Below are 18,618 nucleotides of genomic sequence, written 5' to 3' on the forward strand. Positions count from 1 at the left end.
TTGGTGTTAGTACTTCAGTCTCCCTTGTTTCCTCAGCTGTCAACGGCGGTCTCGTCACAAAACTAAGGCCATCGCCAAAACAAAGATGGTTCTGAGGAGTTGTTCTGAGGAGTTGTTCTGAGGAGTTGTTCTGAGGAGTTGATCTGAGTTGTTCTGAGGAGTTGTTCTGAGGAGTTGTTCTGAGGAGTTGATCTGAGGAGTTGATCTGAGGAGTTGATCTGAGGAGTTGTTCTGAGGAGTTGTTCTGAGGAGTTGATCTGAGGAGTTGATCTGAGGAGTTGATCTGAGGAGTTGTTCTGAGGAGTTGTTCTGAGGAGTTGTTCTGAGGAGTTGTTCTGAGGAGTTGTTCTGAGGAGTTGTTCTGAGGAGTTGTTTGAGAAAGGAAGGAGAGAAGTGCTTCACATCACTGTCTCACTTGAGTATCTTACCTAGTTATTTTCTGATGATCTCATTTTTCTCTTTTGCAGCTTTAGCAGCCATGTGTGCGTTTTCTATACCTGTTCGTTCCTCTCCCTTTAGGCTTAACAGACACTCCCCACCCCTTGGCTGCAACTCTTTTAACTTAGTGTACCCTGCGCGCACAACATTTGGAATAACTGGGGCTTCATTTATCAATATTGCGTAGAAACTATGCTAAAATACTACTTACGAACAGAATTTATAATGTCTGTATGCATAGAAAAAGTGTACTTTATCAAACACTCCTATGAGAGTTACACACACCGGTAGGAGATAATTATTGATGAATATCAATTGTTCTCAGCCTCAGTGCTCATGCAGAACCTTGGCGATTTGCATTTCGAAACGTCCCTAATTAACCTTATATGGTCAATTCATCCCTTCAACCCATGGGGAATATACAATGCCGTACCATGACATACAACGGCACAACTAATTAAAAAACATGTTTCTGAGACTGAAATAGAGGTGCAAGTGTCAGAGGTTGAGTACAACCAAAATGTTTTATTTGGTTCGCTTAGTTGTGACTTGACCAGTAAAAAGAGAAACATAGCTACAAAGAGAGGACTATTAGGACAATTGAAGTTACTTCAAATGATTAGACAACAGTGACCAATAAGCCATCCATCCTCAACAGCTCCCTCCTGTAGGCATATAGGCCAACTATTGTTCTGCAGAATGAACGAGTTGTGAGTTCCACCTGGCCACCACATTCAGTAGCATCTTTTGATCATCACTTAACCTGTCACCTGTACATTTAGAGGGGAAGACTTTTCTGTTCACACAGTTGAAATCCTTTTGGGATGGTTCTTTTATGTCGATGTGGGTGCCGTCTATTTCTCTATTCGTATTTGGGAATTCATTGATGGCATCATGTCAAAGAAACCCCTCTTGACTTCAACTTGTTGTGCAATCTTGTATTGAAATTGTATGTTACTGTTTGTTTTGGCTCATCAAGGGCTGTGAGATGCCGATCGACAAGCTCCTGTTGAAAAGTGCCCGTTGCCAAAAAGCCCAAGATGGATAGCACATGGTTGTGCACCGGAATGGCATGTGTTTCCTTTTTAAAGTAGGTCTCAAATCTTTGCAAAAATCCTATGAAATTGGTTTTGGGAAACGATATCTGATGAGCCAATCTGTTCTCTCTGCGAAATGCAGCATGGGCCAAATCTTCCAACAGAGCAAGATCAGAAATCCCTTTTTCGATTTCCCATTACATCAGTCTTTTATAGTATGTCAACAATGGTTTGACTTTCAGATATGCCTTTTATTTAACAAATTACTGTACTTGATATGGATTATTATTGTAACAAATGCACTGATGTGGTCAAATTATATGATATTGCTAGCATGTCAAGATATAGTGCACTCATACTGGTGGCAGATAGCCTAGTGGTTAGAGTGTTGGGCTAGTAACCAAAAGGTTGCTGGATTGAATCCCCGAGCTGACAAGGTAAAAATCTGTCGTTCTGCCCCTGAACAAGGCAGTTAACCCACTGTTCCCCGGTAGCCGTCATTGTAAATAAGAATTTGTTCTTAACTGACTTGCCTAGTTAACCTTTTCTCAATATAGGGGGTGCTGTTTCAACATTAGCATTTATCGTCTCCAAATTAAACTGCCTCATACTCAATTCTTGCTCGTACAATATGCATATTATAGTTATTATTGGATAGAAAACACTCTCTAGTTTCTATAGCCGTTTGAATTATGTCTCTGAGTGAAACAGAACTCATTCTACAGCACTTTTCCTGATATGGAGTGAGATTTCAGACATTTTGGCCTCTGGTCCCAGGTCAGTTTTAAAGTCCCTGTAAATCCTATGAGGATACAAACACTGCCCATGCCTTCCTCTAGATGTCAGTAAGAGGTGACAATTTGAATGGAGTCGATTGCGCAACCAGGGCCAGTATAAAACAGAAAAGACCGGATGTACCGTTCTTTTCCTGCTGCGCCTCACGCAAGATGGACTTCGGACTCTCTCTCTTTCCAAGCGTTGGTTTAGCCACTTATATATCGCCGGTCATGTTTTTACTCGTTATAGGTGTTAAAAACATCATAAGGTAGTTAATTTTAACCGTTTTATAGCAATTTATATCCGTTTAGTGCGATTTTGAGGCATTGCTTTGTGATGCACATTGAAGCACCGGGCACGTTTCGGGGTCCCGGTCGAACGTTAGTGGGCATTTCGACGGACAAGAGGACAGCTTTCGACCAAAAGAAGATTAGACCCAAGAAAGGATACATTGCCCAAGATACTGATGGAAGAACAGCTCACAGTAAGAACTATTTATGATGATAAATCGTTGTTCTGTCGAAAAATGTTATACGCATATTCCGCCATTTTTTTTGGTATAGCTTCGCTTGGCGAACCCTGTATTGCACAGTAAGGATATTTTTAGAAATGTAATTCAGCGATTGCATTAAGAACTAATTTGTCTTTCGATTGCTGTCCACCCTATATTTTTTAGTCAAGTTTACGATTAGTTATTCATTACGCCAGATCACTGTCCAAAATGGAGCCCGACATTTTCAGGCTAGTTTTGCTAGTATTGTCATGTTATAACCACGTTTTTTTGTGGCTAAATATGCACATTTTCGAACAAACTCTATATGTATGTTGTAATATGATGTTACAGGGGTGTCATCGGAAGAATTCTGAGAAGGTTAGTGAAAAAATTAATACATTTTGGCGATGATTACGTTATCTCTCTCTTTGGCTTGTATCAATGCTCGGGTAACGTTTGCACATGTGGTATGCTAATATAACGATTTATTGTGTTTTCGCTGTAAAACACTTAGAACATCTGAAATATTGTCTGAATTCACAAGATCTGTGTCTTTCCAATGCTATGCTTTGTCTATTTTTAAGAAATGTTTTATGATGAGTAAATTGGTAATACACGTTGCTCTCTGTATTTATTCTAGTCGAGTTGTGATGGTGGGTGCAATTGTAAACTATGATTTCTACCTGAAATATGCACATTTTTCTAACAAAAACTACCCTATACAATAAATATGTTATCAGACTGTCATCTGATGAGGTTTTTTCTTGGTTAGTGGCTATCAATATCTTTATTTGGCCGAATTGGTGATAGCTACTGGTGGAGAGAAAAAATGGTGGACAAAGAAAATGGTGTCTTTTGCTAACGTGGTTAGCTAATAGATTTACATATTGTGTCTTCCCTGTAAAACATTTTAAAAATCAGAAATGATTGCTGGATTCACAAGAAGTGGATCTTTCATCTGGTATCTTGGACTTGTGATTGAATGATATTTAGATGCTACTATTTACTTGTGACGCTATGCTAGCTATGCTATTCAGCTTTTTTACTGGTGGGGGGTGGGGGGTGCTCCCGGATCCGGGTTTCTGACTCGTTAGAAGTTAAATAAAGGTTCAATTTAAAAGAAATCATTTAAACATGTAAAGGCCTGATTGGTGGAGTGCTGCAGAGATGGTTGTCCTTCTGGAAGGTTCTCCCATCTCCAAAGAGGAACTCTGGACCTCTGTCAGAGTGACCATTGAGGTTTTTGGTCACCTCCCCTCCCCCGATTGCTCAGTTTGGCCGGGTGGTCAGCTCTAGGAAGAGTCTTGGTGGATCCAAACTTCTTTCATTTAAGAATGATGGAGGCCACTGTGTTTTGGGGAATCTTCAATGTTGCAGAAATGTTTTAGTACCCTTCCCCAGATCTGTGCCTCAACTCAATCCTGTCTCGGAGCTCTACGGACAATTCCTTCAACCTCATGGCTTGATTTTTCTCTGACATGCACTGTCAACAGTGGGACCTTATATAGACAGATGTGTACCTTTCCAAATCATGTCCAATCAATTGAATTTACCACAGGTGGACTCCAATCAAGTTGTAGAAACATCTAAAGGGTAATCATGATGTGACAGGATGCACCTGACCTCAATTTCGAGTCTCATAGCAAAGTGCCTGAATACTTATGTAAATAATGTATTTTTGTGGAAAAAAATTCAAAACATTCAAAAAACTGTTTTCGCGTTGTCATTGTGGGGTATTGTGTGTAGATTGATGACAATTTTTATTTTATTTAATACATTTTAGAATAAGGCTGTAACATAACAAAATGTGGAAAAAGAGAAGGCGTCAGAATACAAAAAATTGAGCCTTTATTTAACTAGGCAAGTCAGTTAAGAACAAATTCTTATTTACAATGACAGTCACACGAGCCAAACCCAGATGACGCTGGGCCAATTGTGCACCGCCCTATGGGACTTTAGATTTGAACCAGGGTGACGCCTCAAGCACTGAGATGCAGTGTCTTAGACCGCTGCGCCACTCAGGAGCCTTTATGGTACAGTGGCCAGACGGAAGCCACTCCTCAGTAATAGGAACATGACAGCCCACTTGGAGTTTCCAAATGGCACCGAAAGGACTCTCAGACCATGAGAAACAAGATTCTCTGGTCTGATGAAACCAAGATTGAACTCTATGGCTTGAATGCCAAGCGTCACGTCTGGAGGAAACCAGGCACCGCTCATCACCTGGCCAATACCATCCCTACGGTGAAGCATGGTGGTGGCAGCATCATGCTGTGGAGATGTTTTTCAGTGGCAGGGACTGGAAGACTAGTCAGGATCGAGGGAAAGATGAATGGAGCAAAGTACAGAGAGATCCATGATGAAAACCTGCTCCAGAGCACTCAGGACCTCAGACTGGGCCGAAGGTTCACCTTCCAACAGGACAACGACCCTAAGCACATAGCCAAGACAACGCAGGAGTATCTTCGGGACAAGTCTCTGAATGTCTTTGAGTGGCCCAGCCTGTAACGTGTACGCTAAGACTCGGGAAGCAAGTACAGGGAGTACATGTAACAAATAACGGAACATTGAACAAAACAAGAAACACGAGTAGCGTACAGACATGAAACACAGAAACAGAATCAATAACGCCTGTGGAAAGAACCAAAGGGACTGACAGATATAGGGTAGGTAATCAGGAAGGTGATGGAGTCCAGATGAGTCTCATGAGGCGCAGGTGCGCGTAACGATGGTGGCAGGTGTGCGTAATAATGAGTAAACTGGTGACGTCGAGCGCCAGAGAGGGGGAGCGGGAGTAGACGTGACAGTACCCCCTCCCTTCAACATATATTTTCCCCATGCTATGCTTGTCAAGCAGTTCCCTTATTCCACCACTTGTGCGTAAGCATGGTCATGGCTGTGCATAAATTTACATACGCTCAAAATGATCCCACTCATGGTTTACGCACAGATAGATAATGGCGCCGGAGGAGATGGCTGCCATTTTACGGTTCCCTAACCAATTGTACTATTGTGTGTGTTTTTTCGCGTTATTTGTTATTAGAAAACGTATGTTTCTGTTATTTTTTTTTTTACTTATCTATTTTTTACTTAACATACATTTTTTCTCAAACCTGCATTGTTGGTTAAGGGCTTGTAAGTAAGCATTTCACTGTAAGGTCTACACCTGTTGTATTTGGCGCATGTGGCAACATCATTTTTTAGATTTGTGCCTACGCATTATTTATAAATGAGGCTGCTAGTAGTGTTTGAAACTGCCGATCTGTGGTCAAGAATGCTGAGTTCATCTCACCCTATGCTACCCTTCAGTCCCTTGACTTTTTGGCCCTGACGGGGACATGGACCACCCCAGAGAACACTGCTACTCCAGCTACTCTCTCCATCTGACTACGTTTTCTTTCATAGTCTGAGAGCATCTGGTCGTCGCATTGGTGGCACAGGGCTACTAATTTCTCTTAAGTGGAGATTTTCTATTTTCTCCCTCTCTCACCTGTCCATCTCCTTATTTTAATCCCATGTTGTCACTGTCACTTGTCCACTCAAGCTTAACATTAGCGTCATCTATCGCCCACCAGGTGCCCTTGGAGAGTTCCTCAATGAGCTTGATAAGCTCATTTCCTGATGATGGCTCACTGTTCTTCGTACTTGGCGACTTCAACCTCCTGACATCTGCCTTGAATTAATTTATTTCCAAATCTTTCCTTCCCCTTCTTTCCTCTTTTGACCTCACCTTTTCCCTGTCCTTTGCCACTCACAAGGCAGGCCATACGCTTGGCCTTATCTTTACTAGAGGCTGCTCGCCTACTAATCTCACTGCAACCCCCCTCCAGGTCTTTGATCACTACTTTGTCTCCTTGTCCTCCAACCCTAGCCACTCAGACGCTACCCAGAGGGTCATGCACCTTCGCAATCGTCATTCTCTCTCCCACTACTCCTCACTACTCCTTCTATCCTATCATCTCTCCCTTCTGCTAAATTCTTCTCCCTCCTGATTCTGCCTCTTCGACCCCATTCTCCTCCCTTTCCACATCCTTTGACTCTCACTGTCTCCTTTCCTCCTGGACGGCTCGGCCCTCCCCTCCTGCTCCGTGGCTGAAGGACCCATTGAGAGTTTACAGAACAGGGCTGCGGGCAGCTGAGCGAAAATGTTCTCATCCTCATAGATCTATCTGCTGCCTTCGCCACGTGAACCATCAGATCCTCCTGTCTACCCTCTCAGGACTGGGAGTCTCAGGCTCTGAACACTCTTGGATAGCATCCTAAATGGTATGCTGCTCCTACCAGGTGACGTGGAGAGGATCTGTGTCTGTACCACGTACTCTCACTACTGGTGTCCCTCAGGGCTTAGTTCTAGGCCCTCTCCTCTTCTCTCTATACACCAAGTCACTCGGCTCCATTATATCCTCACATGGTGTCTCCTAATATTGCTATGTGGATGACACTCAACTACTTTTCTCCTTCCCCCCCTTCTGACACCCAAATGGCAACACGCATCTCTGCTTAGATGTCGGCTCAAGCTCAACCTTGACAAGACGTAGCTGCTCTTCTTACCGGGGAAGACTTGCCCGCTCCAAGACTCTCCATCCCAGAGTGCAAAGAACCTTGGCGTGAACCTGGACAACACCCCTGTCATTCTCTGCAAACATCAAAGCAGTGACTGCAGGTTCATGCTCTAAAACATCCGTAGAGTATGACCATACTTCACACAGGAAGCGGTGCAGGTCCTAATCCAGGCACTTGTCATCTCCCGTCTGGAGTGCTGCAACTCGCTGTTGGCTGGGCTCTCCGCGTGTGCCATCAAACCCCTGCAACTTATCCAGAATGCTGCAGCTCGCCTGGTGTTCAACCTTCCCAAGTTTTCCCATATTACCCCGCTCCTCCGCACACTCCTGAAGCTAGGAGAGCAGAGACCATGCCCATCTTCCAAAAACATCTACCTCTTCAAAGAGTGTTCAAAAACTTTGTGCATCGGTATCACTTGCTGTGCGGTAGCAGAGAGAACATTCTATGACTTGTGTGGCTAGAGTCTTTGACAATTTTTAGGGCCTCCCTCTGGCATCGCCTGGTATAGAGGTCCTGGATGGCAGGGAGCTTAGCTGTTAAACGTTCTGAGGATCTGACTGCCCATGCCAAATCTTTTCAGCCTCCTGAGGGGGAAGAGGCGTGGTCATACCCTCTTCACGAATGTGTTGGTGTGTGTGGACTATGATAATTCCTTAGTGATGTGGATACCGAGGAACTTGAAGCGCTTGACCTGCCCTGTGGACGAGGGTGTGCTCGGCCCTCCGTTTCCTGTAGTCCAAGATCCTTTGTCTTGCTGACGTTGAGGGAGAGGTTGTTGTCCTGGCACCACACCGCTAGGTCTCTGGCCTCCTCCCTGTAGGCCGTCTCATCATCATCAGTGATAAGGCCTACCACCGTCGTGTCATCTGCAAACTTAATGGGTGAACAGGGAGTACAGTAGGGGACTAATCACACCCCCTGAGGGGCCCCCGTGTTGAGGGTCATCGTGGCAGAAGTGTTGTTGCCTATCCTCACCACCTCGGGGCGGCCTGTTCGGAAGTCCAGGATCCAGTTGCAGAGGGAGGTGTTTAATCCCAGGGTCCTTAGCTTAGTGATGATATGTGGTTGTCCCCCCTAGCTATCTAAAGATGAATGCACTAATTAACTGTAAGTCACTCTGGATAAGAGTGACTGCTAAATGGCTAAAATGTCATTTTTGGGGACCATGATTGACATGATATCATCGTCATTGACACTATCAGCATCACAGTAATGATTGTCTCTGCTCAGACATTACATGCAGAGATCTGAAATTTAAAGAAGTCAAATGCCAGAGGGAATTTGCCTCATTTGCATATCATTAGCCAAGGAAAATACCCCAATGAGAAAGGTACGTCATGTAACTAAACCAATCTTGCCATTCAGTCACAATTTATAATTCTTGGGATATTATTTATTTTCAGTGTAACAAGGCCTTGTCGAGAAAGTATGAGACAAAAAAAGTACAAAGCTCATGTGGTAAAAACATATATATGTATATGTTTTTACCACATGAGCTTTGTGAATGAGAGCCTTGAAGTATCGCTAACACTTCAGGACTTCAGAACTTCCTACGCCACACATTCACAGACAGTACATTAACAGAGTATCTTCAGCAGGCAATCTGAGTGTCATATGTTCATGGCAGAGTCCCAAATGGAACCAAATTCCAATATAGTACCTTTGGGCTCTGGTCAAAAGTAGTGCACAACATATGGAATAGGGTGAGGCCCCTGGTCAAAAGTAGTGCACTACATATGGAATAGGGTGAGGGCCCTGGTCAAAAGTAGTGCACTACATATGGAATATGATGCTATTTTGGACGTAACCAATGATTTTGAGTGTGGGACGTTATCTCCTTACCTTGAAGCCATAGGTTCTGTTCAGAGAACCGTAGCGAGGTGTCCCTGGGTTCTCACAGGTAGTACGGGTCGGTTCTAAGGAGAACAAAAGAAAGGAACATTTGTATAACATTATCTTAGAGACCTATAGACTATATACCTATAGACAGTATCACTGGCTGGGGGTCCAGCCTATGCAGGCACTTGAGACTTACAGTCTGCCTCACAAATGGAACCCTATTCCCTTTATAGTGCACTATGTTTGACCAGTGTCCATAGGACTCTGGTCAAAAGTAGTGGACAAAAAATGGAGGTATTTGGGACACAGTCACAGCCACATGAACAGCTATAGTTCCCATAATGATTCAACATAGCTTACTGCAGTGATACCCAGCCTACAACTGAGTTATGTGTGTGTTTGTGTGCATACGTGAGTGCTTATGAAGGTGGCTCAGAAATTAAATTCTTCCCGAGTGTGTTTACGTAAGTGCAGCAGTGGCACTGTAGTCACATAACAACCAGACAGCAAGATAGTCTTTAATAGGCTAGGCAGAAGACCCAGCAGGGGGCAGTGTTACGGCAGCGGTGCAGCAGCGTCGGGCCCAGCTGTGAGGCTGTGTGGAGGGAAGCAGCATCATTAGGATGTAGAGGACATCCTCGGCCTGACGCATAGACCTGGATTCAATGCAGCCTCAGAAAATGACAGCAGCACACACTACCACCACAGCCAGCCTAGTCAACCCACACAGCAACGTGCCATAACTCACACCATCGCAGCTTCCTCCTCTACTGGATGACAACATAATCAAACAGAAATGCAGTCTGGGGAAATGTTTGTGTGAACTAAACATGATGGAGGGAAAACCGTAGTTTGTGTCTGTGTCAAACAAGGCCTGTCTGCACATACCTCATTTTGGTTCAATGACATATACATACCCCCCCCCCCTCTCTACAGACCCACACACTCAGACTCAGTCACACACATATTAATAACGCCCCGCCCTGCACCTCCCCATTCACTCCACACACACTCGAAATAGGCAAATCTGATCCCAAGCAATTCTCATCATCCCGAGAGGTCCGTCTTGGAATATATGACATTTCATGAACACTACCCTACAACGCCCACTTAACCCGGAAGCCATCCACACCAATGTGCAGGAGGAAACACCGTGCACCTGGCGACCGTGTCAGCGTGCATTGCGCCCGGCCCGCCACAGGAGCTGCTAGTGCGCGATGGTTCAAGGACATCCCTGCCGGCCAAACTCTGGGTCAATTGTGCGCCGCCCAATGGGTCTCCCGATCACGTCCGGCATGCAACAGAGCCTGGACTTGAACCCAGAATCTCTAGTGGCACAGCTAGCACTGCGATGCAGGGCCTTAGACCACTGCGCCACTCGGGAGGCCAGCCCCAACATTTACCGCATTTCAGCATGACACCCCTATAGGTCAATCACATCTGATCATTGAAACTCATGGATTTTTCAGTGTTCCTGTGTTGTGACACGTCAATTAATCACATCTCTATTATTTGACTCATTCTACATTTTGTTGTGTTACAGCCTGAATTTAAAATGGATTAAATGTAGATGCTCGTGCCGTGGGGGAGATCTTTCTTGGGCTATACTCAGCCTTGTCTCAGGGTAGTAAGTTGATGGTTGAAGATATCCCTCTACTGGTGTGGGGGCTGTGCTTTGGCAAGGTGGGTGGGGTTATATCCTGCCTGGCTGGCCCAGTCTGGGGATATCGTTGGACGGGGCCACAGTGTCTCCCGACCCCTCCTGTCTCAGCCTCCAGTATTTATGCTGCAATCGTTTATGTGTTGGGGGGCTAGGGTCAGTCTGTTATATCTGGAGTATTTATCCTGTCTTATCCGGTATCCTGTGTGAATTTAAGTATGCTTCCTCTAATTCTCTCTCTCTCGCTCTCGGAGGACCTGAGCCCTAGGACCATACCTCAGGACTACCTGGCCTGATGACTCCTTGCTGTCCCCAGTCCACCTGCTGCTGCTGCAGTTTCAACTGTTATTCCTGCGGCTATGGAACCCTGACCTGTTCACCGGACGTGCTACCTTGTCCCGGACCTGCTGTTTTCAACTCTCTCTCTCTATCACACCTGCTGTCTCTAACTCTGAATGATCGGCAATGAAAAGCCAACTGACATTTACTCCTGAGATGCTGACCTGTTGCACCATCTACTACCACTGTGATTATTATTATTTGACCCTGCTGGTCATCTATGAACGTTTTAACATCTTGGCCATGTACTGTTATAATCTCCACCCGATAGAGCCAGAAGAGGACTGGCCACCCCCTCAGAGCCTAGTTCTTCTCTAGGTTTCTTCCTAGGTTCCTGCCTTTTCAATTAGTTTTTCCTAGCCATCGTGCTTCTACATCTGCATTGCTTGCTGTTTGGGGTTTTAGGCTGGGTTTCTGTATAGCACTTTGTGACATCGGCTGATGTAAAAAGGGCTTTATAAATACATTTGATTGATTGATTGATGTTTTGTCCTTGGGCTACACACAATACCCCCATAATGTCAAAGTGGAATTATGCTTTTCTACATTTTTACAAATTAATTAATGTAAATGTTAATAAAACATTAAAAGCTGAACTGTCTGGCGTCAATAAGTATTCAACCCTTTTGTTATGGCAAGCCTATATAAGTTCAGGAGTTAACATTGGCTTAAGAAATCACATAATAAATTGCATGGACTCACTCCGTGTGCAATAATAGTGTTTATCATGATTTTTGAATGGCTACCTCATCTCTTTACCCCACATATACAATTATCTGTAAGGTCCCTCAGTCGAGCAGTGAATTTCAAACAGCGATTCAACCACAAAGACCAGGGAGATTTTCCAATGCCTCGCAAAGAAGGGCATCTATTGATAGATGGGTAAAAAAAAAGTAGACGCTGAATATCCTGGTGAAGTTATTAATTACACTTTGGATGTAACACCCAGACACTACAAAGATACAGGCGTCCTTCCTAACTCAGTTGCCAGAGAGGAAGGAAACATCTCAGGGATTTCACCATGAGGCCAATGGTGACTTTAAAACAGAGCTTAATTGCTGTGATAGGAGAAAACTGAGGCTGGATCAACAACATTGTAATTATTCCACAATACTAACCTAATTTACAGTGAAAAGAAGGAAGCCTCACAGCTGCAATGGCGGCCAAAGCTGCTTCAAAGTATTGACCCAGGGGTGTGAATACATGAGATATTTCTGTATTTAATTTTCAATAAAATTTCAAAAGACATGTTTTCACTTTGTCACTATGGAGTATTGTGTGTAGATGGGTGAGAATTTTTTTTTTCATCCATTTTGAATTCAGGCTGCAACACAACAAAATGTGGAATAAGTCAAGAGGTATGAATAGTTTCTGAAGGCACTGTAGTTTACAAATTACAAAATGACATATCGGTTGCCTTACCCTGTAAGCAGTCTATGGACAAGGTAAGACAGCACAATCCATGACTTGGTTGAGTTTCTCTGGCACATTTCCATTTGTGCCACAAATGCTAAAATGTTAGTGTGTGGAAACAGTGCACGAAAACTAAACCAAAGCATGGATTTCTGTCATACCGTGTCCATAAGACTACTTAGAGGGAAAGGAAACCAATATGTAATGTTATCATTTGAATGAACTATCCATTGTATTTAAATAGATAACAATTGACTTGTTGCTAATGGTCTAATAATCCAGTGACAAGTGTGCCAATGACTTGAATATTCAATTAGTGAAATTAAGACCGTTTAGTCATATTGATGTGAAGAGTTTAATTGAATGTCCCCTTCAGGGACCTGGAGCTTAACCAGGTCAGTATTCAGGAGGCTTGACAGACAATAGATATATATTTACAGATATGTAGACAGCAGGTAAGGTTTGGATGACAGGAAAGGGAGGGTATTAAACACATACAGTATGTATATGTGTGACTATGAAGCCTAGGGGCCGGTTTTCCGGACACAGATTACGTCAGAGTCCCAAATGGCACCATATTCCCTATATGGTGCACTATTTTTGACCAAGGTCCATAGAGCTCTAGTCAAATGAAATGTACTACACTGAGTGTACAAAGCAGTAAGAACCTCTTTCTAATATTGAGTTGCCCCCCCTTTTTTCCCCTCAGAACAGCCTCAATTCGTCAGGGAATGGACTCGACAAGGTGTCTAAAGCATTCCATAGACTCCAATGCTTACCACAGTTGTATCAAGTTGGCTGGATGTCCTTTGGGTGGTGGACCATTCTTGATACACACAGGAAACTGTTGAGCATGAAAAACCCAGCATCATTGCAGTTCTTGACACACATGGTGTGCCTGGAATTTACTACCATACCCCGTTCAAAGGCACTTAAATATTTTGTCTTTCTTATTCACCCTCTGAATGGCACACATACACAATCCATGTCTCAATTGTCTCAAGGCTTAAAAATCCTTCCTCAACCTGTCTCCTCCTTTCCATCTACACTGATTGAAGTCGATTTAACAAGTGACATCAATAAGGGATCATAGCTTTCACCTGGATTGACCTGGTCAGTCTATGTCATGGAAAGAGCAGGTGTTCTTAATGTTTTGTACACTCGGTGTATATACAGAATAAGCTGCCATTTGGTACAAATTCCATTTGACAATTTCAATTGAACATAAGCCTACATATTTACCCTTAGACTAAAAAAGGGTCTGGGAAACTGGCCCTAAATCTATCCAGATTGTGTGGTTGCTTCTTTAAAAAGGCCTGTGGATCAATACCCACCACATCACACGGATGCTGCTGCCTTTCTCACTATAAAGGGATCTGAGATATTTTGAGAAGGTTATTTCTCTGCGTCAGGAGATGTTCAAACCCCTACTGGTTATTTCTCTGCGTTAGGAGATGTTCAAACCCCTACTGGTTATTTCTCTGCGTCAGGAGATGTTCAAACCCCTACTGGTTATTTCTCTGCGTTAGGAGATGTTCAAACCCCTACTGGTTATTTCTCTGCGTTAGGAGATGTTCAAACCCCTACTGGTTATTTCTCTGCGTCAGGAGATGTTCAAACCCCTACTGGTTATTTCTCTGCGTTAGGAGATGTTCAAACCCCTACTGGTTATTTCTCTGCGTTAGTAGATGTTCAAACCCCTACTGGTTATTTCTCTGCGTTAAGTGTTGAATTATTTAACCAGCTACTGTACTGCCAGGTTCTGTCACAAATAGCACCCTATTCTCTCTATAGTCAAAGATTATCTATTATATTAATAGCACCCTATTCTCTCTATAGTCAAAGATTATCTATTATATTAATAGCACCCTATTCTCTCTATAGTCAAAGATGATCTATTATATTAATGGCACCCCATTCTCTATATAGTCAAAGATTATCTATTATATTGAGAAGATAGCTGAGTGGCTGCTCTAACAATGGAAATACATGATTGAAGATAGGCGAGATCAGGTGGGACCATTCTAGCGAATGAGAGGGCAGATACACCTTGCCGGAATGCATCCACGTATCACTACATTTCTAACAGCCTAACTTCAATTAGATCAAATAAACCTCACGTAATTCAACACTCTCATAGACCTCCATACAAAAAAAGAGCTCATCTCACCTGGATAGATTTTGGCCAGAAGTAGTGCACTACTTTTGACCAGGGCCCATACAGAATAGGGTGCCGTTTGGGACGCAATCCCAGACTCTTTAGGAAGACAGACTCATGTGCAATAGTTTATGGGTTTTCCAGACCAGACAATAAGCACTAATTAAGGTGAAAGCAGAAGTATAGAATCTATATCCTCTGGGATAGTAATAACAGTATAGAATCTATATGCTCTGGGGTAGTAATAACAGTATAGAATCTATATGCTCTGGGACAGTAATAACAGTATAGAATCTATATGCTCTGGGATAGTAATAATAATATAGAATCTATATGCTCTGGGACAGTAATAACAGTATAGAATCTATATGCTCTGGGACAGTAATAACAGTATAGAATCTATATGCACTGGGACAGTAATAACAGTATAGAATCTTTATGCTCTGGGACAGTAATAACAGTATAGAATCTATATGCTCTGGGATAGTAATAATAATATAGAATCTATATGCTCTGGGACAGTAATAATAATATAGAATATTTATGCTCTGGGACAGTAATAACAGTATAGAATCTATATGCTCTGGGACAGTAATAACAGTATAGAAGCTATATGCTCTGGGACAGTAATAACAGTTGATATGACAAGGTGCTCTTCGGTTTTCCCAGGCTTGTAGCTTTAACAAAGGAATTGGGGGCTAAACTTGTAGAATATAAAAAAAACACCAAATCACTCTTAGCAGGTAGTTAAAACAACTATATTGAGTTGACATGTCCATCTAGCAAAGTTAAAAACAATGCAAACAAGTTTGAGTTTGTTTTGTCCTATTTTTGGTGCGTTTGTTCAGTCTCCCAAATTCCTTACTCTTCATGAAAAGAATGTCGTACGTTACATCACTGAAAATAGAAACTTCTGTCTAGCTAGACAATGATACCAGCCAGCTCTGAAGGCTAGAGCCAGGAGAATGTCACTAACGTGTTCCCCTGATGGAACTGAATCCCCCTACAGCCATTTCATATCTGGGCTCTTCTCCTGTGATATGTGCTCTCCCTTTAAAAGGAATGACCCTGCCTTTTCTGGAATGATCTCATCAATAAGAGATGTGTCGAGGTTTGTGCAGTTTATCAAATTGGCACCCATATAGTGCACTATGTTTGATCTGGGCCCATAGGGCTGGTCAAAAGTAGTGCACTATATAGGGTAAAGGAAGTTCCATTTGAGACGCATCCTTGGTATAAGTAGGGTGGCCTGGGTATAGCCTTTGTGTCAGAGGGAGGACATTGTTGTTTGACGTTATTAAATACTACAAGCTGTGCTTTAAGCCAAATAACGCTGGAAAGATGTTAGAGACGAACTCCCCAGGAATAAAGAGAAGCGCACGCACGCACGCACGCACGCACGCACGCACGCACGCACGCACGCACGCACGCACGCACGCACGCACGCACGCACGCACGCACGCACGCACGCACGCACGCACGCACGCACGCACGCACGCACGCACGCACGCACGCACGCACGCACGCACGCACGCACGCACGCACGCACGCACGCACGCACGCACGCACGCACGCACGCACGCACGCACGCACGCACGCACGCACGCACGCACGCACGCACGCACGCACGCACGCACGCACGCACGCACGCACGCACGCACGCACGCACGCACGCACGCACGCACGCACGCACGCACGCACGCACGCACGCACGCACGCACGCACGCACGCACGCACGCACGCACGCACGCACGCACGCACGCACGCACGCACGCACACACACACACACACACACACACACACACACACACACACACACACACACACACACACACACACACACACACACACACACAGAGAGTAGATGCTTACCTATACAGCGAGGCTGGAACCCGCTCCAGGAGCCGTCGGCCTGGCACAAGCGTGTAGTGGAGCCCACCGGGATATAGGGGGCGCTACAGCTGAACGACACCTCTGACTGATAGATGAAGCTGAGGCCCTCTCTGGAGCCATAGGCAGGCACACCAGGGTCCCCACAGAACTTGGCTACAACAACAGCAGAGCAAGAAGAGCAGATCAAAATGAGCATGTAAAAACCCCACACAGGAACAATGTTACTGTGTTTTCCCCCCAGTGCGGTTTTTATTGAAGAGAGTGAGAAATCTGACCAGATCGAATCAGAAACAACAAAAAACACACAGGATCCATGTCATTGAACTCCTCCTGCCACAGTATCTCTCTGTGATCCTTACAGATCGAAATGAACATTCCAGAAATACACAAGAGCAATGTTAGCCAGTTTTTGCCCCAGTGAGGGTTAGATTGAATTTCTGACACAGTATATTGTTGTATCTGTGATCCTGGCAGGCACTAGTGGAGGAGAAGACGGAGTTTTACAGACCAGACTAACATGAATGACATCGTCCCTCAAAGGGCTCAAAGCGGTCATTGAGCACTGACCATCAGTGGCTGTCCAGCAAACACTTGGTCTGTCCAGGAAGAATCAATAATAGATGTGGCCTTCACACTCCGCCGATACATTATAAATGTGCCAAACAAGACTCCCTCTCTTACTGTCTGGGAACTAGGAGGACTACAAACTTGACTTTTTCTTGATGAATAATAGATACGCTGTCAAGATATAAAAAAGAGAGGAAGAGCGAGTAGAGAACAGAGCGAGTGGTTGAGAGAGCAGAGAGAGCAGAGAACAGAGACGTAGAGAGAGAGAAGAAGATAAGAAGAAGAAGAACAAAAAGAAGTGTGCTGCCTGCAAGATTACAAAGTCACAGGCAGCCAATCTTTAGTTCATTCCCATTGGAGCCAAAGTTTCTGTAGCCTCTGCTGCTGCTGTACATGCTTCAGTGTTCTGAAGGGTGAGGACTTAGAACTACTGTACCTTGTGGACCTTTTAACCTGCTCCCCCCTCCACCTCCTCCTCCCTTCACCCCCTTCACCTCCTCCTCCCCTTCACCCCCTCCACCTCCTCCTCCCCTTCACCCCCTCCACCTCCTTCCCCTTCACCCCTTCCACCTCCTCCTCCCCTTCACCCCCTCCACCTCCTCCTCCCCTCACCCCCTCCAACTCCTCTTCCCCTTCACCTCCTCCTCCCCTTCACCCCCTCCACCTCCTTCTCCCCTTCACCCCCTCAACCTCCTCCTCCCCTTCACCCCCTTCACCTCCTCCCCCCCTTCACCCCCTCCACCTCATTCTCCCCTTCACCCCCTCAACCTCCTCCTCCCCTTCACCCCTTCCACCTCCTCCTCCCCTTCACCCCCTCCACCTCCTTCACCTCCTCCTCCCCTTCACCCCCTCCACCTCCTCCCCCCTTCACCCCCTCCACCTCCACCCTCCACCTCCTCCCCTTCACCCCCTCCACCTCCTCCCCTTCCACCCCCTCCTCCCCCTCCACCCTTCCGCCTTTCCGCCCGATCACGTTTGAAGCTCTACCTGATGACCCACTCGGGCAGGCAGTTAAGAACTCAATAATTATGGGCAGATTACCCCCTCTGTTCCTCACTCACTCTCTCTGTCATATGGAGACGGACAGAAAGGGTACGGCTAAGTGACAAGTAGGTAAACTAAACACTGAGTCGGGTGGGTGAATTATGATTCCCTGGGTCTCTTTCTGTATAGAGACAATTCTCTAGGTGTAGAATTGATGGTTTGGTCCTCTGATGTTCAAATAGGCCTTCTTAATAAGTCTCTGAGTTATTATGATTCCCTGGCTCGCTAGAGAGAGAATCCTCAATAGGTGGTGGATAGATAGCCGGATCCTCTGATGTTCAAATAGGCCTTCTAAGGTTATCTGAGTCGTGACAGATGGTGGAGAGAAAAACACACTTAATTACACTATTATTTATAATGACTAATAACGGGACTGAAGCCTTGTCTCAGCAAAACT

At 44.7% G+C, this 18,618-nt stretch overlaps 1 protein-coding gene across 2 annotated transcripts in view; it reads right to left on the minus strand.

The window, feature by feature from the left end:
* The window catches only part of LOC139555242 (CUB and sushi domain-containing protein 3-like), a 773,621-nt gene that overhangs the window by 22,051 nt on the left and 732,952 nt on the right, over window positions 1–18,618 (minus strand). For both annotated transcript variants that reach the window (XM_071368883.1, XM_071368882.1), the window contains exons 61-62: window positions 16,590–16,763; window positions 9,151–9,224 (exon numbers count right to left, since the gene is read on the minus strand). In XM_071368883.1, coding sequence (XP_071224984.1) covers window positions 9,151–9,224; window positions 16,590–16,763 — 248 coding nt within the window. The remainder of the gene's footprint in view (window positions 1–9,150; window positions 9,225–16,589; window positions 16,764–18,618) is intronic.

The sequence above is a fragment of the Salvelinus alpinus genome, chromosome 26 (genome assembly GCF_045679555.1).
Source record: "Salvelinus alpinus chromosome 26, SLU_Salpinus.1, whole genome shotgun sequence".
Lineage (NCBI taxonomy): Eukaryota > Metazoa > Chordata > Actinopteri > Salmoniformes > Salmonidae > Salvelinus > Salvelinus alpinus.